This window comes from Antennarius striatus, chromosome 5 (genome assembly GCF_040054535.1).
Source record: "Antennarius striatus isolate MH-2024 chromosome 5, ASM4005453v1, whole genome shotgun sequence".
Taxonomy (NCBI): domain Eukaryota; kingdom Metazoa; phylum Chordata; class Actinopteri; order Lophiiformes; family Antennariidae; genus Antennarius; species Antennarius striatus.
Genome location: NC_090780.1, coordinates 15,620,226 through 15,644,837, shown reverse-complemented (window position 1 = coordinate 15,644,837; position 24,612 = coordinate 15,620,226). Strand labels below are relative to the sequence as shown.

The 24,612-nt window shown below is 40.2% G+C and overlaps 1 protein-coding gene across 2 annotated transcripts in view; it reads right to left on the bottom strand.

Annotated features, from left to right (window-relative positions):
* Positions 1–574: 574 nt before the first annotated feature.
* cpne5b (copine Vb) overlaps positions 575–24,612 on the bottom strand; it is a 140,459-nt gene continuing 116,421 nt past the window's right edge. For both annotated transcript variants that reach the window (XM_068315336.1, XM_068315335.1), the window contains 11 exons: positions 24,362–24,403; positions 20,771–20,846; positions 19,020–19,073; positions 18,025–18,086; positions 15,568–15,614; positions 11,895–12,076; positions 11,553–11,680; positions 11,008–11,110; positions 3,498–3,555; positions 2,934–3,007; positions 575–1,340 (listed from right to left, as the gene is read on the bottom strand). In XM_068315336.1, the coding sequence (XP_068171437.1) occupies positions 1,149–1,340; positions 2,934–3,007; positions 3,498–3,555; positions 11,008–11,110; positions 11,553–11,680; positions 11,895–12,076; positions 15,568–15,614; positions 18,025–18,086; positions 19,020–19,073; positions 20,771–20,846; positions 24,362–24,403 (1,018 nt within the window). In that variant the 3' untranslated portion in view covers positions 575–1,148. The remainder of the gene's footprint in view (positions 1,341–2,933; positions 3,008–3,497; positions 3,556–11,007; positions 11,111–11,552; positions 11,681–11,894; positions 12,077–15,567; positions 15,615–18,024; positions 18,087–19,019; positions 19,074–20,770; positions 20,847–24,361; positions 24,404–24,612) is intronic.

Here is a 24,612-nt window from a genome sequence, read left to right as displayed (position 1 = left end):
CTGATTTGATTAATATGAATATGTGTCAGTATTAATGTACGAAAACTATAATTCTTACTTTCTCGTGTACATTGTGCTTTAGTGGCATATATTTGCAAAAAGCATCTATTAATAAAAGTATAAGAAAATAATGTGAAACAGTTGCCTACTTCAGTGCAGCTATGAATAGCATTTATAATATGTCTCTCTGCCCTTTATTTCTTTATATTATGATGCATTCGGCAGAGCTTATGATGATCTGATAAATATTCTTCTTGTGCTGGCAATACAACCACACTGAATGATAACAGACATTTGATCAGCACTTGACTTGCAAGAAAATAATGTGTTCTTTCTTCAGAAACAATGGATAGCAGCACTCACAATGAAAAAGTATGACTAACCTGGTAGCACAGATTCTGTTTTGCCTCTATAAGCAATCACTTAAATAACTTCAGAAAGGACAGTATCTGATAGGTCAATGCCCTGCCCAGATCCCTATGAATAAAAATGGAGAATAAATATATATTAGGATATGGAGAATAAAAATTTCATACAGCATGCTCTTAAAACATTTATTTGCCACTAAGTAAGAGAAGATGCAACACAACATGGCATGAAAAGCCTGATTGCTGTTCAGTGTAACCAACCGTGATCCTCCATCACAACTAATTCATTGGCAGATATTGGGGTAATCCCCAAATATATAAAAACGGATTCCAGAAGGGAAAAGGCTTCTAAAAATATCACTTTAATAGGCCACACCAATGACTGACAAGCAAGGTTTAGGTCAAAGTTGACCTGTCCTGAAACACTTAGAAAAACAACCACAGACAGGCACAACTTTTAACCACAACATGACCTTTTTAACAAACCTGCTGTCAAATCAGACGTGAAACAGTCACTGCCCAAGTGAGAGTTAAAGGCTTTCACTGTAAGTCCTGGAAAATTTGCAGCCTCTCTTTTGGCCAAATCGATCACAGAAAAACAAATGTAAATTACCAACAAAATGCAGCTCCAATTGTTGCTTGGAGGATCAAAATTTTACAACCCTTTCCTGATGTGTCTGTTCCTGTTTTCACAAGGGAGAAAAAACGGCAGAGTTCCCACAGGATTCAAAGTGGTTGCTGCATGCCATTAGTCCTCAGTGAAAAACCATGAGGAGGGATTCAAATCTGTGTGTGATGATGTGTGTGTCCGGGAGGTGTGTAGGGAGGCGGCGCCGGGTTAGGTTTGATCCCACGACTCTTCATGTAAGAGATGAACTGATCTGGAATCTCTGCTAGCACGTCTTTGGCGAGCCGAGCCATGCTCAACACGTGGTTGCCTGTTCGGTCCATGTAATCTCTGAAGGGAACAAACTGAGGATGCAGAGAGACATAAGTGTGATATTAGTAAGCTTATATGAAATTTTAAAGGCAACTTAATATATAAGTAAATAGGAAATGTCATTTTCAACTAAATTGAAATCTGCACTGATTTAGAATGACCATCTGTCCCTAATTCTAGTGTAGTGGCTTCTTCGAGGAGGGAAATATTAAAATTAAAATATTAACATAAACAGTGTTTTTTTTGGGTTTTTTAAAAATTGCTTGTTTATTTTTTGTTTACACTGTTTTATTTACACTGTATGTTTGCACTTTTACACCAATCCTGCTATATTTGCTTTCAATTGCCCCTTGGGGACAAATAAGGTTTTTTAAACTGAATTGAATTGAACTGAATTGAACTGAATTGAACTGAATTGAACTAAATTAAATTAAATTAAATTAAATTGAACTGAAATTAATTGAATTGAATAAAGCTCTACTGGAGTCACTTGTTCCCATTATTCAAATATATATCAGAATGTCTCTGTCTGTGATTACTTTGAGCATGATTCAAAACCCAATAATATAATTTTAGTGATGTTTATACTCTCATCTCCCATGCAATATAAGGGCTACCTTTAGAAAATTCTGACTAGAGTAGGTCTTAAATGAGGTGAAAGTTTTGTTGTGGAGTATTATTCAATAAAACATTCAATATATTTTCTTCAATCCCATAAGATATTTCTTCATGTTTTGAATATTTTTTCTTGAGTACATTAATAAAAACATTTTTTATCTGTTTCTTAGATTAAAAAGCAGATCGTGCGCGCGCTCGCTCGCTCGCTCGCACGCACGCACGCACGCACGCACGCACGCACACACACACACACACACACACACACACGCACTACTGACTCAATACCTTTTTACATTGTACAGTTTTAAGGGGATCTCATGTCTGTATGTCATCTACTGATGGCTGCAGGAGTATTTTCAGATTATTTTTGTGGACAATTACTTTGACATGGTCTAGAAATAGGTTTTCTTAACATATCATATGTCAAGCACTCATTTGATATTTTCACCTGACTGAATTAGTGCCTTTTGCTATCTGGATCTGAATGAAATATTTTGGATTTTTCCATCTTTTGTATTATTAGCCACCAAAGATTATGAAACTGTTCAGCAGAGGTCAAACAACAAACATTTTGTGCAACCTGTTGTATCTACTGTATTTAGTTATTTCAGTAGATGATGGCAGATTAACATCCATTAAATATCATATACAGTGCTGCAATATGCAACATGTCATCTCTCCTGTAAACCAGTGAGGGAAATACACAGAAAGATCTTCAGTCGGTATTGCACAATTTTCAAGTGACATAAAATCTATTTTTAAATGCTTGTTTCTGTGGGAATAAGTAGAAACCATGTTTTAATCTGTCACATCTGCCAATGTGAACAAATGTTTAATCAAAAACATTTAAACTCCCATTACAGCATGCAGTATGTAAAATGCAAATGTAAAATAATTACAGATACACATAAAGCACTGGAAACCCAGTTGGATATAAATAGTGATTGGTATCTCACTGCCAAAGACCCCACAAGAGAAAGTTTCTTCATGTTCTAAAGTGCACTCACCTGAACAATGTCTCTCTCTGCCAGTTTCCCCCGAGATGAGACCCTGATATCATCACCATCCAGTTCCACCATAGCTGGGAGGCACAAGTTCACACATGCATAAATGAATAAACAGAGCTCATACACTTCTTACATAAATGTTCGTCATCAACCATATTTATCTCATGCAGTGCTGCCATGATATTATTCAAGGGAGAGGATGGAGGCTAGATGAAATGTCACTTCATCCACTGGAGCCTCTATTTAGAGTCATCTGTCTGATATATTGCAAGCCCAATAATGAACTTCAAAAAGGCCTTCTGCTTGTATGTACTTTCCTGTTCCTTTTTGACTAACTCAAATGAGTTTGCACAGACATTTTCAGATGTATATGTCTATGCATTAGGGCTTGGGAGGTTGGCATTGACTGTACAAGTAATAGTAATGAGTTAAAGGCATCAGAAGGTCTCATGTTTTAAAGGATTTACTGATCTGTGACTGGTGAAGTATTAGATTGTATTGGTGGTATATAAAATTAGTACAAAAATGATTATATTCATACAGCAATTTAAACAGCAATCATACCGTCAAACTCAGCCTGACCCACTCCAACTATGATGATGGACATGGGAAGCTTGGCACCCTGCAGAGAGACAAAATAAGTATAAGGGAGTGTATGTAAATGTACATGTACATCAAATGTACATCAAATGTACATTTCACAGCAGCATCCACATTCCCCCATCATTATTCACTTCTGCTGTGTGCCGCTAATGTTTTTGCTGTAGACATTTTTTAATTCAGAAAGGAGAGAAGCTTGTCCACATCACCACTGACCTGTAGTACTCATTACTGTATAATCACACATTAGAGCAGATACATGTTACAAGCACAGTAATGTTCCGTCTCACCCTCAAACCAGTTGAATGACCTTTCAACAAGACAAGGACTGCTAAGAGAATTAGAGGGTGAGTTTAGCGAAAGGAAGTCAGAAGAGAAGGGCAGAAAAAGGAGATGCTTCAGTAAAAGCTCCTTTTGTGTCAACCTCCCTTATCCTACATGTTTTAAGTCACAGTGTCCAATTTTCTGCTGTATGAATGCTCCCTGGCTCTTATCTTGGAATGGCAATTTGTTTTTCCCCCCACTGTATGCTGGTAATCAGGCTGGGGAGAGGAGATTAGACTCCCTGACAACATAAAACTAATATTGTCCCCAGAGATATTTGGCCAACAGGTCGGTAGTATCAGCGCTAAAGCTATTTTGACAGCAGGAGCAATCAAATACATCCAGAGAATTCCCACACTGGATTGATGGCACACTGACCTGCCAACAGAACAGCGCTTTGTCATTACAGAAGCAAAATGTAGGACACTACTTAAGACTAACAGGAGACATTTGTTCATGCAGAGATAAGTTGAGTCATACAACTCAGATGGCAGCTGTGGCCCGGTGGCTTTTGTGAGCTGGGAGAGGAGGGAGAGGGAGGAGGAGCAAACTTCAGTCGGTACAGCCACCATCCTCAGGCACCCACCCAGCCACTCCCAAGCTACACCTCTGGTCGGATAACACCGCTGTCAGTCTCTAACGTGTGTTTACTCTCTCTAAAAACAAACAAAAGCTTAATGGAAAATCAATACGACAACAGATGCCATTATTTATGAAAACACAGATCTAGGAAATATATTTTTATACAGACTATTGAGGACATTATCCTTTGATGTTGGGTTTATCATTTTATCATTTGATCCTCCTCCTAATTTTTCTGTCTTAGTTTAGCATATTTGCATGTTAACTTTTTAAATTATGTAAATAGACAAGGCGGAATGGAATTACATGTTTTTAAAAGGATTTCGTCATAAACCAAATTACTGGACCCTTTGGAAATCTTGCAATCATTTGTTGGAACATACAACACATAAGTAACACTGAAGGAAGAAGTTGGTGAGAAGTCAAGGTCTCCATGATAGATAGATCTTTGTAATGAATAGTTTCAACTGGACTCTCAGAAAAAGCATGAAGACATTTTGCCAACCGCTTACCATAGAGTGGATGATGAAACATCATTTTGGGATCTACAGTATGTTGGTGTAGATTCTCACTCATGAGTTCACTGTAATCCCTACAGGTTGAATCTGAAGCAACTGAACTGTTTTGGGTCCGAAGACATCTCACCTCTCATCCAAAATGTTTCTTCAGTTCTAACTGACTGGTGGTAAAGACAATTATTTTAACTCCACTGAGGTTACTAACCAGCATCTCTCACAGACATACAGTATTGTACAGTCTAAGCATCACTCAGGATTGTTTCATCACCTTTTCATTCAAGAAAATTCTATAATGATGATGATAATAATAATAATAATAATAATAATAATAATATTTAATAATATTATAATAATATTTAAGACTTAAAGGATGCACCATTAGACAAACCCATAAAGACTTTTCTTGTGTTAGTGTCCTACAAAGAGTTTAAATGTTGTACTCCCATCAGGCAAAACAAATTTTCGAATGGGAGGTGAGACATCTTCAAACCCTATGTAGAATTCCTTCAAGGATTCAAGAATTACTTTGGGATTTTGGGCAATCCAAAATCCCAAAGTGTATGCTTAGTGAATGTCTGAACTAAGCATAAACCTATTGTACAGTTACTCACTGGAAGTTGTCTAATATGTTAAAGAAGTGAGTCTAACATCACTGCAATCACAATCTTGTTTGCTTGATTGTTTGGCTTTTTTCTGAGATAAATGTTGCTATATTTTTGGAGGTTTATGAAAAATTAATTACTATTTCCAATAGGGCCATTATATTTGCATGCCAAATTACCTGTACTGTATATATCCTTTCTTAACGTCCACTGGATTGACTTAAACATCTTTGGATGACCATGACCTGGATAACTGAGAACCTACACAGACATCTGTACTGTATATACATTTTAAGTCTGACATAACACAACTTTTTATTTCATTGTTTAATTAAATTTACATTTAGGGTACTTTGAAGTATACATCCATCCCAAGATTAACATTAGCTAAACCATTTATATTGAATTGTTTTTACCAAATTCAACCTAACGTAAACCTAAACAGAATCTACTCTTACCTTGAAGGATTCGCATCAGACTTTTATGCAACTTAAGTCATTTTCTTTACAGTCTGGCACAGTGACAGTGGATATATTTCACTATGACTATATGCAAAGCTACTGTCGTTGTGTTTTTATAGTATAGCAGCAGTAAGTGATGTAAATGGTCAATGCAAAAGCTCCTATTACAGTATACTGTATATGGCAAGTTTTCTGCCATTGCGTTTTTCAGGGGGCACTTAGTGGAGTTTAACTCTGGCACAAGAAAAATGTGCTGTGCCAAATAAGGAAGCCTTTTTTGCCGTGGGTATGAGAGCACTCTCAGTTGACACTGCGTCAACTGCAGCACATCAGCGCGATTATCAGTGTTCAACACAACTCCTGTCACTGCCTGTCCACCCACACACATTCACACACAAACACTCACAGGAGCTCATGCATGCGCATTCAACCGAAAACACACACACACACACACACACACACACACACACACACACACACACACACACACACACACACACACACACACACACACACACACACACACACACACACACACACACACACACGAACATAAAATGTTACCAAATATAACCCTGCAATGCACCATGCCCCATTTTCACCATCCTACTGTCACTCTGACTGGCAGCCGTGATCCAGTGCAATGAAACGACAAAGTGTCAGTCAACACTCATTACACCATTATCCTACTCTGAATGTACTATTTAATCCAAAGCATGCCATACATGTAATGTGTCGATAGCTGGGTTTGTCCTTGTCTGTATGGCCACACTAATGAACACGAACAGGTTTGGATATACCCGTTCCCTTATTTACTGTTCCACTTACAGAAAACCTCAATGTCTGCAGGAAAAGAAACAGAGAGCTATTAATTTTTATATATTTCCTTCTTTTCTGTGAAAAACAAAAAAACACCAATTGAATTTCATAGCAACCAATATCATGAGCATAAGATTGTAAGATTGTATGTAATAAGATTGTATGTTACGCCCTTGCTGACTCTGGTCAACTGGGATGTACCATGGAACGTGGAAGATCAAAAGTCAGAATTGCCTCCCAAAAACATCCGTAGTGGGATAAAACACAACAGTAGATGAAATCTGAGAGAGAAAAAAGACTTCAGCACCCAGGTGGTTCATCTTCCAAGTTTGGCTCCTGGCACCCTGCGGTTTAGTCAAATACTGGAACTGCTTATGTTACGTGCATGGCTAACCAAGCTAAGAATATATACTGTATTAACTACAACAAAATTAACTTTAACTGTCCAACAAAGGTTGTCCAACAAAACAAAAACTCTTAACAGCTTTACTCAAAGTAAAATGATCAAAAAAATAATACCGAAAAGATCTGTAGACATTGTGAGAGACTTCTTTCTCATTTGAACTGAGTTCAAGTGATAAAAAAACAAAAAACAAAAAACAAACCAGAAACAATCTCACCAGACCTTTACATAGCAACATTTCAGGCAGGCTGAAGATTAATGTGTTCTGACCAGTGCATAAAAGGATCTAAAATTTATACTGTGAAAGAATAATCAATTCAAGCTTGATGAGCTGGACAATAACACAGATAGCCAATGAACAAAAACCCAACAACAACATATATATTATATAATCATATAATGAAAATGTTCATTGACCACTTGATGCTGAATACTATTACACAATACCTCCCAGGATGCACCACCTCAATGTAAGTTAATCTGACTCAGGTGTCAGAGAGGGTGACAGGATGGCAGGTTTAGCAAACCAAAGGTGAATTTTATTTTTAACTTAGGGGTCACCATTGTATGAGGAACTCAAAAAAATACATAAATAAAAAAGAAAATTCTTATACTATTATATTACACTAATTATAATAATATTATAAATCAATCTTAAAGGTACACGTTCACAACAGCCAAGTGGGTTTGGCCCAGTGATAAAAACCAGGAATGCTCATCGACTCCTCTTCAAACAATTGTCCCACATGGTGAGTTTGATCAAAAGAACAGAGCATTTCAGGAATGAACTAAAGACACATGAGCCAATAATATTATAGATATTCAGTAGTTCATGGGTTCATGTGTTTGCTTTAAATTTCATAAAATTTAATGTAAAAGGTAAATGAGTAAAAGACCAGGGGTGAGTAAAGAAAAAGTTTCATCCATTTGGTCACACTGAAACTATCAACAACTTGTGATATTGCAAGATCATTCTCCCCAAAATGGCCAAAAACAGTTGTTTAAGAAAAACCAGCCAGTTTATTTAATCCTTGTATCTGAGAAAAGCCCAAGAAAACTCTAGTGTTTGTGCACTGATGACTGTCCAGACGCTGTGAAATTCCTGATACTTAGACCCAGCACCCCACTAGGAGAAGCCGAGTGATTGACAGCAGGTTTATTTGGAACATCAGCGTCTCTTGTGGCTGATAAACACCCTTGTTTACATCACATGGATCCATATCACTAAAGCACACGCAAACACCCGCATGCACAAAAACAAACTCACTCATGGAGTGATGCACATTCACACTGCTTCTCTGCTCCTTACTCTTACCCTCCAGCATGAATAGGTATGAGGAAAGACTTATATAACCTCAGCTGCATGTCCTCTTTTTCCCAGGATCCATGGGGAGTAAAGTGGAAAGCAGGTGAAGCAGCAAGCATCAGCAGACAGTCAAAAGTAGAGGCAGTGAGATAGAGCAGCAGGCAAGATCTTAAAAGGAAGGTGTGGCTGTTCTAATGTTTTGACTAACAGTCGCAAATTCCCTTTAAATCCAGTCTGCTGTGTGTTCTGTGCCTCTGGCAGGAGGTGCAGGAGAAGGGGAGAAAAGAGACCAAGAAAAAGAAAAGGAAGCCAGGCACCTACTATTTAAAGCTGGAAAAAAAGATAATTGTTGGGAAAAGCTCAGAGAAATAAATCACAATGTTGTGTTTTTCTTTACTGCCTTGCCATAAATATGTTCGCAACCATTTTTTGGGGTGAAAAGGAAGCACATCTGCTCATTTAAGGAAAATATATGATTCATTCACAGAATCTGTGGATTTGTCAGAATGAAATTGTTACTTTGGAAGAGCTGGCAAGAAAACAATTTGTATATACAATATATTGATCTTGAATTTGAGGCAAGCAGTTACAGCTGAGAAATGTAACACATGTGACACCAATATAATGTTTCTCAAACTGTGACAGCAGGAGGTGTCACAATTTGAGGAAGACAGTAAATCTCAAGAATAGCTGTACTACATATTTCTGTCTGAGGAAGCTTCCACTGATCAGAGATAGTACATTACCTTTACTGGTGCCCAAACAATCTGAATATTGGCTAGATAGATAAAAACTTTATCCCAAAGGAAAGTTAGGGAGTCAGCCACTCCTACAGACACAAGCGTAAAAGATGACAACAATAGTAGCAGGAAAATAATAGTCTAAAAAGAGCAATTCAGGTATTAATAGAATAAAACCAATAATATCAACAGGAATATGAAATGTTGATTTTTTTTGGCTTCGGTCATTATAGATGCTGTAAAATCTGGTGAGTTAGTCTAAATCAAACAGTTTGATGAAACTGAGTTCCTTAAATAATTAAGGTTAATTCACTCAGATAATTAAGAATTTGATTACGTTTTGTTGGAGTAAAACTAAAGTGAGTGTTTATTGTTAAGGTAACTTGATTAACTTTATAAAACCAAGCTAAATTAACTTCATTTAACAAGTCTGGAAACACATAATGTGGTGGTGATACAATTTCACATTATGTCACATGGAACAATATTCATGGTAATGCATTGAGTGATTTTTCAAAAATCAAAATAAATAAATTTGAACATTTCAGTTATTTGAGTTGATCATGATTGAAGGTAGATATAATAATTTAAGATTTTCTGAAACAGTTTGAGTAAATGAATGCACAACATTTTTGCAATAATATTGATTTCTCTGGAGCTTTTGGTTGATCCACTTGATAGATATTATACCTCTTGAAAAATTACTGTATATTTATGTCTGATATGGTTTATCTTGCTTTTGTTAGTATTCAAAACACAATATCATTTTTCTAAATACGTTGGAACAGGAAAATAATTTCAACTCCAATGAAATATTCAGACCTGGGCTGAAATAATGAATCTGTTTCCCTGTGTCATTGCAGTGTTTAGCTGTTCATTATGTTTTCACAGTGATCTTCTCATGGGATAGGTGAACTTTTGGTGGTTAATCATAAAGAGACAAGCACAATTCACAACATCTAGTTTCTGCATTTCCGTCGGCATCCCCGGAGGCAGAGGAGATGCCCAAAGGAAATCATTAGATCAACTATACATAGAAAACAACTTCCGAAATCCCTCTTTTTCCCCTCCTGTATTAGCTGCATGGGACCTTGGCAGGTGCTAGCAACTTCCGTGGCAATTCAACGATATCTACTGACGGCACTTGAAGTCCCAGCTCAAAGAGGAAGTTGAACCAGCAGGGTGTCACTGAATCCTGGTTGGTGCCACAGCAGGTGCACCCCATAGGTGTCACGGCAGGGGCTCCAGTACCGTGGAAAATGCCCCGCCAAGTGTCTTGGAGCGGAGTAGGTGTCACAGTGCCCTGGCAGGCCCCACCTGAAGACCCCGCCCCAGCAGTGAAACAGAAGTTGACAAGGAGGGTCTTGCCCTCATAGCATCTGCTGTCTCCTATCTCTCTCATGGGCTTTGGGTCTGGCTCTCTTAAGGGCTTTGTTTCCCTTGGGGGCTCTGGCTCTCATGGGGGCTTTTGCACAGGAACTAGGACTAGTATCAGCTCTGGCACCGGCTCCAGCACTAAGCAGCTCTGACTCTGACACTCCAGTGATTGTTTCTCTCTTTCTCTTTGCATAGGGTTGTGTGTATTTGCATGTTCGTGTGCCATAGATGTGCATACCATTACAGTGCAGTTTAAAATTAATATAAGAATACTATGTAATAAAATCAATGGCTTTATATAGTGCACCATCAAATTTTGTCTTCTCATTTCATCGTTCTTACATTTACAATGGCCTCTTTGGTCTGGGCCATGTCAGAAATCACGCCATCTGTGATGATGAGGAGCACAAAGTACTGAGAGCCATCCTGCACTGCAGCTGCATACCTGCATACACACAGATACGGACAGAAATTAGATGAGGCTGCATAATCTGATCTGAGTGTAACCTTTATTCCCTGGAATCACATAGAAGACCATATTATCCTAATCATCTGCAACAGAATCTTATCGGATAAAAACCAAATTTGTTGGAATTGCTGACCATAAATAGATGAAATCATTGCCAGTAGTAGTAACACTAGGAAAGCACCGAAGGTCTCCCATTCTTAAATTATAATAAATTACAAACAGAAAAATTGGAAAAGAACATCAATGGGATAAAACTACAAGTCGGGGCATCACAAAAATTAAATTGCAAATATGTAAAATGTAGTTACTTTTATGTTTATTTTTTTTAAATTATGAATTTACTCAAGGCATTTTCCCCAGATTTTAGTTACTATTTTTATAGCAACAACAAAGAAGCTGGTCATCATCTGTTCCTCACCTGGCGACATGGTTCACCACAGGAGCAAAGTTAGTTGGCCCATAGAGCTGTACTGTCCTGAGACTCCGATGGTAGGCCTCTAAGATGCCCTCAATACCATTGCAGTACGGATTTTCCATGTTTCCATTCTGAAGAATGGAAACAGTGATCAGTTTCATGGAAATGCCTATGCACACCACACAATAAAAAAGTATTTTACTTTTATTTCATTTTAACATTTATTTTTTATTACAGATCATGAACAAACCCATAAATTAGACACAAAAAAACGTTTGGAGCTCAAGTTGGACATGACAACAACCAAACAAAAATGATATAAGGAGATAAAAAGGTTTTCCTCACCAGTGGAAACTCATGTGACACCCGTCCATCAGGAGGAAGTTTGGCTCCAAAGCCCAGAGCTGGGAACATTTTGTCGCTGTCATAATCTTGAATTATCTCTCCAACAGCCTTCAGAGCCATGGCATAGGCATTAAGCTGATAGGGGTTCATATAGTGCAACGATGTAGACTGCGAGGGGTTACCTGTTGACCAATCAATCAGTCTAAAGGTCATTCAGGGTGATGGGGACAAAGACGCACACAATGCAAGTTATGATATCGCTGAAAATGTCTGGTAAACCGTCTATCTATCTATCTATCTATCTATCTATCTATCTATCTATCTATCTATCTATCTATCTATCTATCTAAACATGAGGTCTCATTCATTCATTCATTCATTTTCCGTACTGCTTCCTCTGCACTCGCAGGTCACGGTACTGACCTGCGAGTGTATACCATGATAAATGTGATTCTGCAAGTTGAGACAATGTGTGAGAATCTCTTACAGATTCATGCCTCTCCTACGCACCTGCCGGGAAATAAATATGAAGTATATAATTGTTTTGATTTACCAAATGGTATTAAAGTCTAAAAGATAAATGAATTGAGCAATTGGAAGAATACTGATGACCTGACGTTCTCTAATATCCCATGTACATCTTTAATTTTTTATAAGCAGATAAAAACAATTGTCATTGCGCCCTGTGACGTTGACAGTAACATACTGTATGTTAACCAGTTGTTTAAGTAAACTTGCTAGGTTTTTTGGTAAAACCCTACTGTTGCTGGTTAGGTTGTATATTCACAATATGTAACATAATTGATTGATAATTATATTATATCTGAAGTCCAGTTCCTCCACCACAGTCAAAAATTCTGACATCATAGTTTTTAAGTTATTGACTATCATGCTATGTTTTTGAACGAAGAAGTATTCCAGCTTCATAACATTGTCCTTTTAACTTCCTGTAAACACTGGGAATTGAAAGTCTTGTTATGAATTTCATCATATTCTGCTTACTATCACCATGTGCCAACAGATACTTTAAAAAATATATATTTTATAATAGCATAGAAGATAGAGCATGTAAAACTCACAGATATGTTTGTCCATTCTTGTGTAACAACACTAATTATCTGGGTAGATAGCAGATGAGCTGACAGAATGTATTTCTGCTGATAAAATGGCCTCTGGCCTCTGAAGTAAAACTAGTTTTCTAATGAAGAGTGTAAGCTTGAGAATCAGCCAGATTTTGACACATCTGCTGCTTATATCACAGCAGATAGACACACAATTTAAAGCGATGCTTAATCTAACAATAAATATCTTAACAGCTTCAAAATCATTTTGGTGGTACACAGGTTTTAATAAAGTAAACGGATATTTCTGTTTCAGGTTCTGTGTGCCTCGCAGTACTTTATGGCACTATGTCACACAGACCCTCAGCTGCCACTCATTACTGTCTTTTAATATTAATTTAAGGTTTGTGCAGCAAATGTTTAAATAGCAAAAAAAAACAACAACAACCATCCAACCACACCAACAAACCCCAAAACAAAAACATGACCTGAAGACTTTAATCTCCCAACATAAGAATCTGCTCTCGTAAACACTAGACCAGCCTCTATGACGCAGTCACATGACCAAAAGATGGGTGGAACCTATTTTTTCCCAGATTATAGTGCACTGAAGACCACAAGCAGTGTGTTAACACTGCTGGCACATGAGCTATGGACTGCCAGAGGTGATACTTAGGTCCAGGGAAGACACGAACAGTAGTGAGTAATGGTGATGGAGAGCAGTGCTGAAGTGGTCTTCAGAAGCAGACCTGGGGGAAAGGGGCAATGGTGCTGGACTCAGCAGACTCTCTGGACAGCATGACAAAGATGAAAAGACTGAAAAGACCTTATGGGAGAAAACTTGACAAAGAAGGTGGCCGAATGAGAAAAACATGGTCTGTAGCTGTTGCTGAGAGTTTCATGAAAAGAGAGGCTGCACGACAGATGCCTAACTGGATCTCTTGCTGCTGGATGGGTAATCAGCAACCAAAGAACAAACCCATTATGTCATTACACCTTCAAGCAATAATCCAATTCCAGTTTGCTCCTCAGAATAAGAGTGTTGGATCTCATTGATCTACTTTTACAGTTTGGGATCGTACTGGTGTCATTAATAGTTTGGCAGTCGTAGATGAAAACAATACTGTAATCCCTCGCACATTCACGTGTCAAGATACTTCACTTCACCTCATAGCAGTTAGGGAGTCACATGATACCGTACGCGCATTCTATTGGCTGACAGCATCTGGAAGTGCGCTGTGTTCCAAGACTCACGGAACGCAGCGCACTTCCGTGTATTAAAGAAACACTTGAAAGTGCTTTAAACAATCTATAAGTGTGTGAGAAAAGGTAATACAGCTAGAAGGTGGTTTAATATCAGTATGGCGAGTGTTCATTAACATTTAAATGACCATAAATATTGAAATAAATAGTTTGTCACATTATCACAAAATTTTGTTATTTGCGGGTGATCCTGGAAAAGCATTAACGGCGAGTAACGAGGGATCACTGTATTTAATTTCTTTTCACATGTCCAACCCCTCTAAAAGTTTCTAAAAATCCATAGAAAGCTTTAAAAGTCTATCCATGCAATGTTAGAAAGTGAGGCTAATTATTTGAGGGGGTAATTACCTGCATTGCCATATTTTTTATATTTTCGTTGCAATGTTTTGTTTTGTTGAATTCACTTATTTATTCTATTGTTTTGTTTTGTTTTAAGTAGAAACCAAGTCAGCCCATTTGACCTGAAGTCCAGCAGGTTTTTTTCCAGAATATGCAAGACATTGCCAAGTTTTTGTCTAAGGTTATTTTACCTCAGATTACTGTTTTACTGTTTGGAGTTACTGTATGTGCAGCTTTTGTGCATATTTTTTACCAAGACATTTGTTATATATATGACTATACTGTTAGAGAAAACAAGGATTTGTATTTATGACAATTATGATGCAGTCAGGGAGGATGGAGGCACTAAACTACACAAAACAAAAGACTAATTTTTACACAATTTCTTCCACATGATTCCATCCAACTTCACCACCACAACTTCAACACCGTTACATTACATAGAAAAACCCAACTGTTGCTGGACCAGCTGCATCTAGTGACGACTGCTGAGGTATGATTGGATGATTACCATGTGGTGCGAGTCTAACCACAATAAGATTCAAATGTTCCTTCAGTAAGTAATTGTTGACACTAGAGAGCTCTTTTTTACAACATTGTACTCAGGCATACTCAGGCATAATTAACAACATAATAGCACAATTAGAATTAAGTGTGGCCCTTTCACCCACTGAGAACTCCTTATGTTAGGAATGGGGTTTCACACAACTTGACTTCTCTTTTTACCAAATGCCAGTTTCAAGCTTTTAGATTGTATTGGCAGAACACTTTAGATATGCAGCTGTGCGGGAACGCCATTACTTGTAGATGACAATATGTGTACAGGCTGAATGTCTACACAGTATGTTTGTGTGATTGATTCAGAAATCCAACACGCCACGTCCAAAGAGCACTGTCATCTATTCTCAACCACCCCCCAACACACACACACACACACACACACACACACACACACACACACACACACACACACACACACACACACAAACTTTGCCGTCAGTATCACTCACCATTAGATGCTGTAAAATCGATGGCCACAGTGAAATTGATTTGCGTCCTGGAAGGGTGATGAAGAGGACATGAAAAAAAAATATCAACGACAAAGACCAGCCAGCAATAATAACATTCTAAGCTTCAATCAAATCCCAGTGCTCTCACCTCTAGTCACACACAAACATACAACTAAATTCTGATTCAATATAAAACAAAAATGCTAAATAAGAAGTGGCCATTATTTCTTTTGATGACATGAGGAAAATAAATCAGTACAGTAGTCACAACATACACTTGCTCTGTCAGAAAAAGACTTTAGATTGCACTTCTGTTTATCCGACTTTCAGCTCCATGAGGGATTACAGGTGGTGCCAAGGAGCTTTTGACACACTGAGCAGGGTAAAAAACAATTAAACTGACAGAGCACTTAAGAGCAAATCATAATCCAATTTTCCCTGCTGATGAGCCACTACCCTCTTGTTAATTTATGACAATGAGATGAGGCCTTTGAAGGCTCAAATGACAGACCCTCATCATCTGCTGTAACGAAAGCCACATGAGTGGAAACCACACACAAAAAAGGGTTTAGAAATAAAATAAAGTATCAGAGATTCGATTTCAACTTTCAGGTTGGGATGGGCACAGGAAAATATGCCAGAGCTCTGCTCTGACGCTGCTGACCTAAGTAATTTTACTGCATTTTAAGAATTCATTAAATGTGCTATATCTGCATGCAGAAGCGGATTTCCAAGTAATATACCTGCACCAAAAAAACTTAGTGCTTTTCACTGAGATTTTCACTTCGGCTTTGGATGCCAAAGCCCTGTGGTGTGGTCTGTTGTGCATTCAGCTTAAGTTAATATGAAACTAGAACTACCAACTCACGGCTGAAGATCACGGTGTGCAGGTCAAGTTCCAACTTCCATCCATGTTTACTTTTGTTTTAAATCATAAAATGTAATCAGTCAAATCCTTAGATATTTAAGCTAAATTATATCATAAACACAGAATATAACTGAGTTACAGCCAAAAATAGTGACTGTTTGGTGAGGAGCTATGAACTTGGACCACTGAATTTGATTATTAATTCTTCAATGGAGTGCTGAAATGTTGCTTCTGGAGGCAAGGGTCATAGACAAAAAGTTCAGACATATCTGTATTTCTTTCTGTGTGTATGTTTTCTTTCAAATCAACAGTATGCCATCAGTTCTACATTTCTTTGTCCTTATTCTAACTTGTCCCCATAGCTTCAGTTCAGAATTTGTGGTGGTAACGTTGACTCTATTCCATTTACATTACTGTTTTTATTAATATTTGAAAAGCCAAATTATTCTTTGTCTCTTTCTCTTGCCCTGCCGCTATCTACATTGTTTTTTTTTTTCACCCAACCGGACAAGTCAGATGACCGCCCTCAATGAGGGAGTTTTTCCACACCACTGTCTCTTAGGCTTGCTGTGGAGAGTTCTGTTGGGTTTCTCTGTCTGTTATGGTGCTTAAATATGTCTGTTGAAGTGATGAAGTGCTTTATAAATAAGAGTTGATTGATTGATTGATTGATTTATTGATTGATTGATTGACTGATTGATTGATTGATTGACTAGTTGATTGTGGATATATTCTTGTCAGCTTTATGATTTAAGTGGTTGACAACTAAGAGGATAAAGTGGGTATAGTTCATTTTAAATAATGAGAAATCAGTAACACCATCTGTCATAGAAAAGCCCTACAGCAGCTACTGTAATACATATTTTTACATGTACCATATTTGTCATGTTCTGCTAGAAACATCCTGGTCAATTTAAAGTGACATTCTTCCAGACTGATGACAATGATATTTTTGAAGTGAGGCTTCTAAAGCTTATGGTTATTGTATCGTAGATCAGCCAAAGCCAAGAGCTGTCAGCGAAATCTGTCACACTTGTCAGCTCTGCCACACTCTGAAAAGCCCATGACAGCTTATCCACTGTGATGGGACAGAGAAGAATGGCCCAACCTGTCATAGAGGCCAAGTTCACCTGAGACATACTTGATATTCACATGTCAAACTCGAGAAATTGTAGTAAGCTGAGGTCAAAGGGAATGCAGTTTGACTTGAGCTAGCTTGTACATGTGCTACAAACACAGACAGACCCTAATGCAAGTCCAGCGGTTTTGGTTTCTATCTTACAGTCTAGTTTGGCTCAGTCTCACCACATTGCTTTCAGATGCACCATGCAGTTAACCTTAACACAAAAGAAAGACAAACCTAAAAGCAAGCTGGTGAATGCAGCTGAGTGAAAGATTTAACAATGAAATGGCCTAAAATGACAAGAAGTTATATAATTTGTTAATGTCGCTACCTCACGTCTCCTTGACAATATTTGATTTAGTTTTTTTATAGACTCTTTTTTGACATTTTTTCTTGTATTAAGAGAAATTGTTACCACATAAGATATAAAAGCCATTTTTAAGCTTCTGTAAGAATTCATACTCACCCTCCTTTTATGTAATCTAAGAACGTGAACTCTGATTCCACCGAGAAAGAGAGCAGCGTAACCTTGAATAAAATACAAAAACATTTAACGAGCGATCGTTTCAGCCTAAACAAGAAGTATATCTTGATGTGATTCAGCATTTTACAGTCACTTGTGCAAAAGATAGGAGCAGACTGGTGTCTGATGACTGGGTCATTGGCGTCACCAGAGGACATGTCTGACAAGAGTTGGATGAATATTGATGTTTCAGTTGATATCATTCACTCTAATCATCCAATCAAATGTCATCCAAGTTCTGCAGTGCCTTCCACTTTAATTTTGTTCCTCTTAATTACTTACTACCACCGAATGTCAGTCAGTCAGTTATCTTCAGATTACCACCGCTGTATCCGCCACAGCGGGTCACGGGGAGCCGGAGCCTATCTCGGCGGCATAGGGCGAGAGGCGGGGGACACTCCGGGCACAACGCCAGTGCACCGCAGAGCCACACACAAAGACATACAACCATGCACACACACACTCATTCCTACAGCCAATTTGGAACGGCCAAACAACCTGAAGCACATGCTTATAGAGGTGGGAGGAAGCCGGAGAACCCAGAGAGAACCCACGAAGACACAGGGAGAGCATGCAAACTCTGCACAGAGCGGGACTCGAACCCGGGTCCGCTGTGTTGTGAGGCGACAGCGTTAACCACTGCGCCACCGTGCAACCCACCACCGAATGTATTAATCTTAAAAATCATCGCTATTAAATATCAGAGTATTTACTACATAAATAATCCTCTCTTTTCTTGTTTTGGCTACTGTTCAACAGCTTATGCTTTTTAAAAAAAATAAAACTTTTTAAGTGGCTTGTAAAGCACAGATATGCAGCATCTTCTAAGTAGACAGCCTTTTCATTATCAGTGAAGCCGGACCCATTTAACAGAAGATCAAAAAGAAAGCAGAACAGAGACAGTTCCAAGATTTGTTCGCTGCCATCGCCATACTCACTGTTCCAGAATTGACATATTTCTTTTTCTTCAATTTCTTCTTAGTATTAATCACCTAAGAAATAAGCAGAATAAAACACGTAAAAAAAAACCTTAAAAAACATTTAAAAAAAAAATACTGTAGCACTCGAAAAATGTTTCAAAATTAATTTAGCTAGTCTTGGATGTTTTTATTTTGTGGGTAGATGAGCTCGCTCACGAATGTGACAGAGGACAGTTCAGGGAAATGGTAAAAAGAATGTGTGTATTTATCAGGAGCATAACTCATGTGAGGTCACCTTGTGTCATGTCTCCGGACAATTAAGCGTTGCTTTTCTTTTCTTTTATAACATGTCATATCATTTCAGATCCTGTCTCATCTACAATCAGTTCATCCCCGGCACCTGCTTTGCTCCACACAACTGTAGCCACTCCCCAATCTGTCCCCACCCTTCAAAAGCCAGCTCAGCCTTCTGCTCTCTGCCAGATTGTTTTAGTGTTCGCCCTGACTCTCCAGCCTTTGATTCCTGCCTGCTTTTCTTATTCCTGTGATTGACCCAGCCTGTTTCCCGGACCCTGCCTTTCGTCGACCCCTCATCTGATTTGTCTGCCTGGTTTGTTGATCGTTTCGTGCCTGACCCTGCCTGATACTGTACTCTACCATTTGCCTGTCGTTTATTGGATATCTCTGCCTAGCGGACTGATTATTTGGAACCTGACCCCTGCCTGTATCATTAAACCCTCTTTTGAGACTTTGCCCACCTGCTACTCTGTTGTGCTTTTGGGTTCTCCCTGCCAGTCGTGTTCTAGCCCTGACACCTTGACACCATTGACAAACTTAATGGGCTTGACAATGTAAATGTTACATTATTTCACCAGTATTCTGTCAGCTCCAGAAAACCTAAGAAATATCATTCTGAAAACCCAATATGTCTCTGCTCATTGCTCTTCATCATGTTTCATAACGATGACTGTGACAGTCCTTAGTTCAACATGAAGTGATGGCACTTTATTTAATACGTGTAACAATCTGCTGATGCAAAGAACAAAGAACCTCTTAGTCTCCCTGGGATGCCGAGAGGAGTCAAGACGAGCTTTAACAGCAGCTGACATGTAAAAGACAGGTATTGGTCTTTCAGATAAAAGCAAAAAGACATGAAAATATTGACAAGCTGTCTTTTGAGGTTTTGAATGTAAAATATATGGTACATAGTAGTTTGCCTAAAGACAAAGTGCACCTACATTGCTCTGATTCTGGGACAGGAAGGCATCAGGCTGTGTTTGCAGGGTGCATGCAAACCTGTATTGTGTGCTAATAAGAGGTTAGGTAAGTTTTGCCATGAGCAGAGGTGAGAAATATCTACAATCAGTTTAAATCCCTGGATTGTTCTGCTAATGCCGCTGATACAAGCTCAATTTATGTGTCACCAACCAGGTAATTACTTTGGCAAATTAAATCTTGACATTTGAAAATAATAACAGGGCCAGAAGAAATATTTAACTGCTTGTGGAAGGTGAGGAGACATGCAGGAATACTGCACAATAAAAATGCCCTTTCAATAATTTTTTTGTGGTTTTTGCATAAATACATCTATTTGCTGTAAATGAACACAATATGCAATGGAAGGAATGTGCAATCGTAATGGAAGACTGTGCAACAGTGATGTCAGAGATAGAAATGTCATTTGTGTCAGAATTGTGAAGCGAAATACGATGTGCTTTCACAGTTCAACAGACGTGTTATGGAACTGTGAAAACACTGGAGCTGCTCACCTCGTACACATTGAATTGGCTCTGCCCTCGAGCTAGTTCTCGGTAGCTGGTCGTAAAGTCCCCAATGAAGTCATGGCTGCGAGGAGGGAATAAGAGGAAAGAAGCACTGGTGAGCAAAAACAAACAAACACAAAAAAAACCCTGACTTCCTTTACATCATGTGCAAATATTAGGACAGATGTTTGTGACACAAAATTATGGTTCTTCAGGTAGATATGTTTGAAAAACGTTTTTTTTAAATCTGATGTTGAAATGACTCCCCCTAGAGCTGCAACCTTGTCGTGGTGGGGGAGTTTGAGTGCCCGAATGATCCCAGGAGCTATGTTGGCAGGGGCTTTATGCTCCTGCTAGGGTCTCCTTTGGCAAACACGTCCTGGGTGACGGGCCAGGCAAAGAGCAGTCAAAAATCCCTATGACGGCAAAAACATCAAGGACTGTGACGTCGCCCGGTATGGCGCAACTGGGGCCCCACCCTGGAGCCAGGCCCGGGGTTGGGGCTCGTATGCGAGCGCCTGGTGGCCGGGCCTCTGCCCACGGGGCCTGGCCGGGCTCAGGCCGAAAGGATGACGTGGGCCCAACCTCTGGTGGAACTCACCACCCGCCGGGGAAACCATAGGGGATGGGTGCAGTGTGGATTGGGCGGCAGTCATCAGCATGGGGCTCGACGACCCAATCCCCTAGGGACCCAATCCATGTCCCTAGAGTCTAGCTCTAGGGACATGGAAAGTCACCTCGCTGGGGGGAAAGGAGCCAGAGCTTGTGAGGGAGGTTGAGAGGTACCGACTACATATAGTCAGGCTCACCTCCACCCACAGCTTGGGCTCAGAAACCCAAACCCTTGAGAGGGGCTGGACTCTCCACTTTTCAATCAATCAATCAAGTTTTATTTATATAGTGCTTAATCATGGCAGCAGACATTTCAAAGCGCTTTAACAGACAGAGAAACCCAACTGAACCCTCCAGAGTAAGCATAAGCGACAGTGGCGGGGAAAAACTCCCTCGATGAGGAAGAAACTCCGAGCAGGACCCAGACTCTTTTGGGCAGCCATCCGCCTTGACCGGTTGGGTGGAAAAGAAATCAAAGGAAGATAAGAACAGCATCACAGAGAGAGAGAGACAGAGAGAGAGTGACAGATAGGTCAGATAGAGTTGGTGTTGCCCACAGTGAGAGGCGACGGGCTGGTGTGGGCTTGCTTGTGGCCCCACAGCTCAGCCGTCATATGTTGGAGTTCACCCCAGTAAACAAGAGGGTCACATCCCTGCACCTTCAGGTTGGGGACAGGTGTCTCACTGTTGTTTCGGCCTATGGGCCAAATGGCAGTGCAGAATACCCGGCCTTCTGGGACGAGTACTCTATAGTGCTCAAACTGGGGACTACATTGTTCTTCTTGGGGACTTCAACGCTCAAGTGGGAAATGACAGTGAAACCTGGAAAGGGGTGATTGGGATTGAACGGGCTCCCCTATGTGACCACGAATAGTGTTCTGTTATTGGACTTCTGTGCTAGTTACAGTTTGTCCATAACGAACACCTTGTTCAACCCCAGGGATGTCCATAAGTGCACGTGGCACCAGGACATTATAGGCCAGAGGTGTCGCGGCGGTAACCCCCTAACCCCGAAGTAAGGGATGCCGTCAAGCTGAAGAAGGAGTCCTATCAAATCTTGAATTCTGGGACTCCAGAGGCAACTGACAGGTACAGCAAGGCCAGGCGTACTACAGCCCTGGTAGTCGAGGAGGCAAAAACTCAGGTCTGGGAAGAGTTCGGGGAAGCCATGGAGGAAGACTATCGGTCGGCCTCAAAGAAATTCTGGCAAACCATTCAACGCCTCAGGAGGGGAAAGAGAGGCACAGCCAACACTGTTTAGAGTAAAGGTGGAGAGCTGCTGACCTCGACTGAGGATATTGTCAGGCGGTGGAAAAAATACTTTGAGGATGTCCTCAATCCCGCTGCCATGTCTTACACAGAGAAAGCAGAGGCTGAGGTCTCAGAGGTGAACTCATCCATCACCCAAGCTGAAGTCACTGAGGTGGTTGCCAAACTCCTCGGTGGCAAAGCACCAGGGGTGGATGAGATTCGCCCTGAGTACCTCAAGTTTCTGGTTATACAGGGGCTGTCATGGTTGACATGTCTCTGTAAGATCGCATGGCAGTCTGGGACAGTACCTCTGGATTGGCAGACCGGGGCGGTGGTTCCTCTTTCCAAAAAGGGGGACAGGAGGGTGTGTTCCAAATATAGGTTGATCACACTCCTTAGCCTACCGGGGAAAGTCTATTCCAGGGTGCTGGAGAGGAGGATTAGACCTATAGTTGAACCGCGGATTAAGGAGGGACAATGCAGTTTTGGAACACTGGACCAGCTCTACACTCTCCATCGAGTGCTCAAAGGGTTCATAGGAGTTTGCCTATCCAGTCCACATGTGTTTTGTGGATCTGAAGAAGGCATTCGATCGTGTCTCTCGCGGCATCTTGTGGGGAGTGCTTTGGGAGTATTGGTTCTGGGGCCATTTGCTGAGGGCTGTCCGGTACCTGTATGAAATAAGCTAGAGCTTGGTTTGCATTGCAAGCAGTAAGTCAGACCTGTTCCAGGTGCATGTTGGACTCTGGCAGGGCTGCCCTCTATCACCGGTTCTGTTCATAATCTTTATGGACAGAATTTCTAGGCACAGCCAAGATCCAGAGGGAGTTCGGTTTGGGGACCAAAGGATTTCATCTCTGCTTTTTGCAGACAATGTTGTCCTGTTGGCCTCATCAAACCTGGACCTTCAGTGTGCACTGGGACGGTTTGCAGCTGAGTGTGACGCAAGTGGGATGAGGATCAGCCCATTTAAATCCGAAGCCATGGTTCTCGACCGGAAAAGGGTGGTGTGCCCTCTTCAGGTCGGTGGAGAGTCTTTGTCCCAACTGGAGGAGTGTAAATATCTTGGGGTCTTGTTCATGAGTGAGGGAAGGATGGAACATGAGATTGACAGACAGATCGATGCAGCTTCTGTAGTTATGCAGTCGCTGTATAGGTCTGTCGGGGTGAAGAAGGAGCTGAGTCGCAAGACAAAGCTCTCAATTTACCGGTCAATCTATGTTCCTACTCTGACCTATGGTTATTAGCTTTGGGTCATAGTCTAACCTATGGTCTTGAGCTTTGGGTCATGACCGAAAGGACAAGATCCCGGATACAAGTGGCTGAAATGAGTTTCCTCCGTAGTGTGGCTGGGCGCACCCTTAGAGATAGGGTGAGGAGCACAGTCACCAGGGAGGAGCTCGGAGCAGAGCCGCTGCTCCTCTGCCTCAAGCAGAGCCAGCTGATGTGGCTTAGGCATCTGTTCCGGATGCCTCCTGGACGCCTCCATGGGGAGATATTCCGGGCATATCCTACCAGGAGGAGACCTCAAGGAAGACCTAGGACACACTGAAGGGACTATGTCTCTCTGCTGGCCTGGGAACGCCTTGGGCTCCCCCTGGAGGAGCTGGAGGAGGTGTCTGGGGAGAGGGAAGTATGGGCATCCCTCCTGAGACTGTTGCCCCCGCGACCCGGCCCCGGATAAGCGGTAAATGATGGATGGATGGTTGGATGTTGAAATTAAGTATTACTCACCTGCCATCTCGATCCCAATCATACACCTCCACTTTGATTGTTCTGAAAAAGAAGAAAATAAAGCTAGATCTGGATCATTCAATGGTGTGAAATGAGTTTGCCCAGTCCTCGACAAATTAAAAGCACGGATGTATAATTTAATAATTTATTATAGAAACTAATTTCATAATAATTAAACTTAATTGCTTTTGTTTGCAGATTACTAATTTAACTGGCACATTAATGGCACATTAATAAATAAGCTAAACATA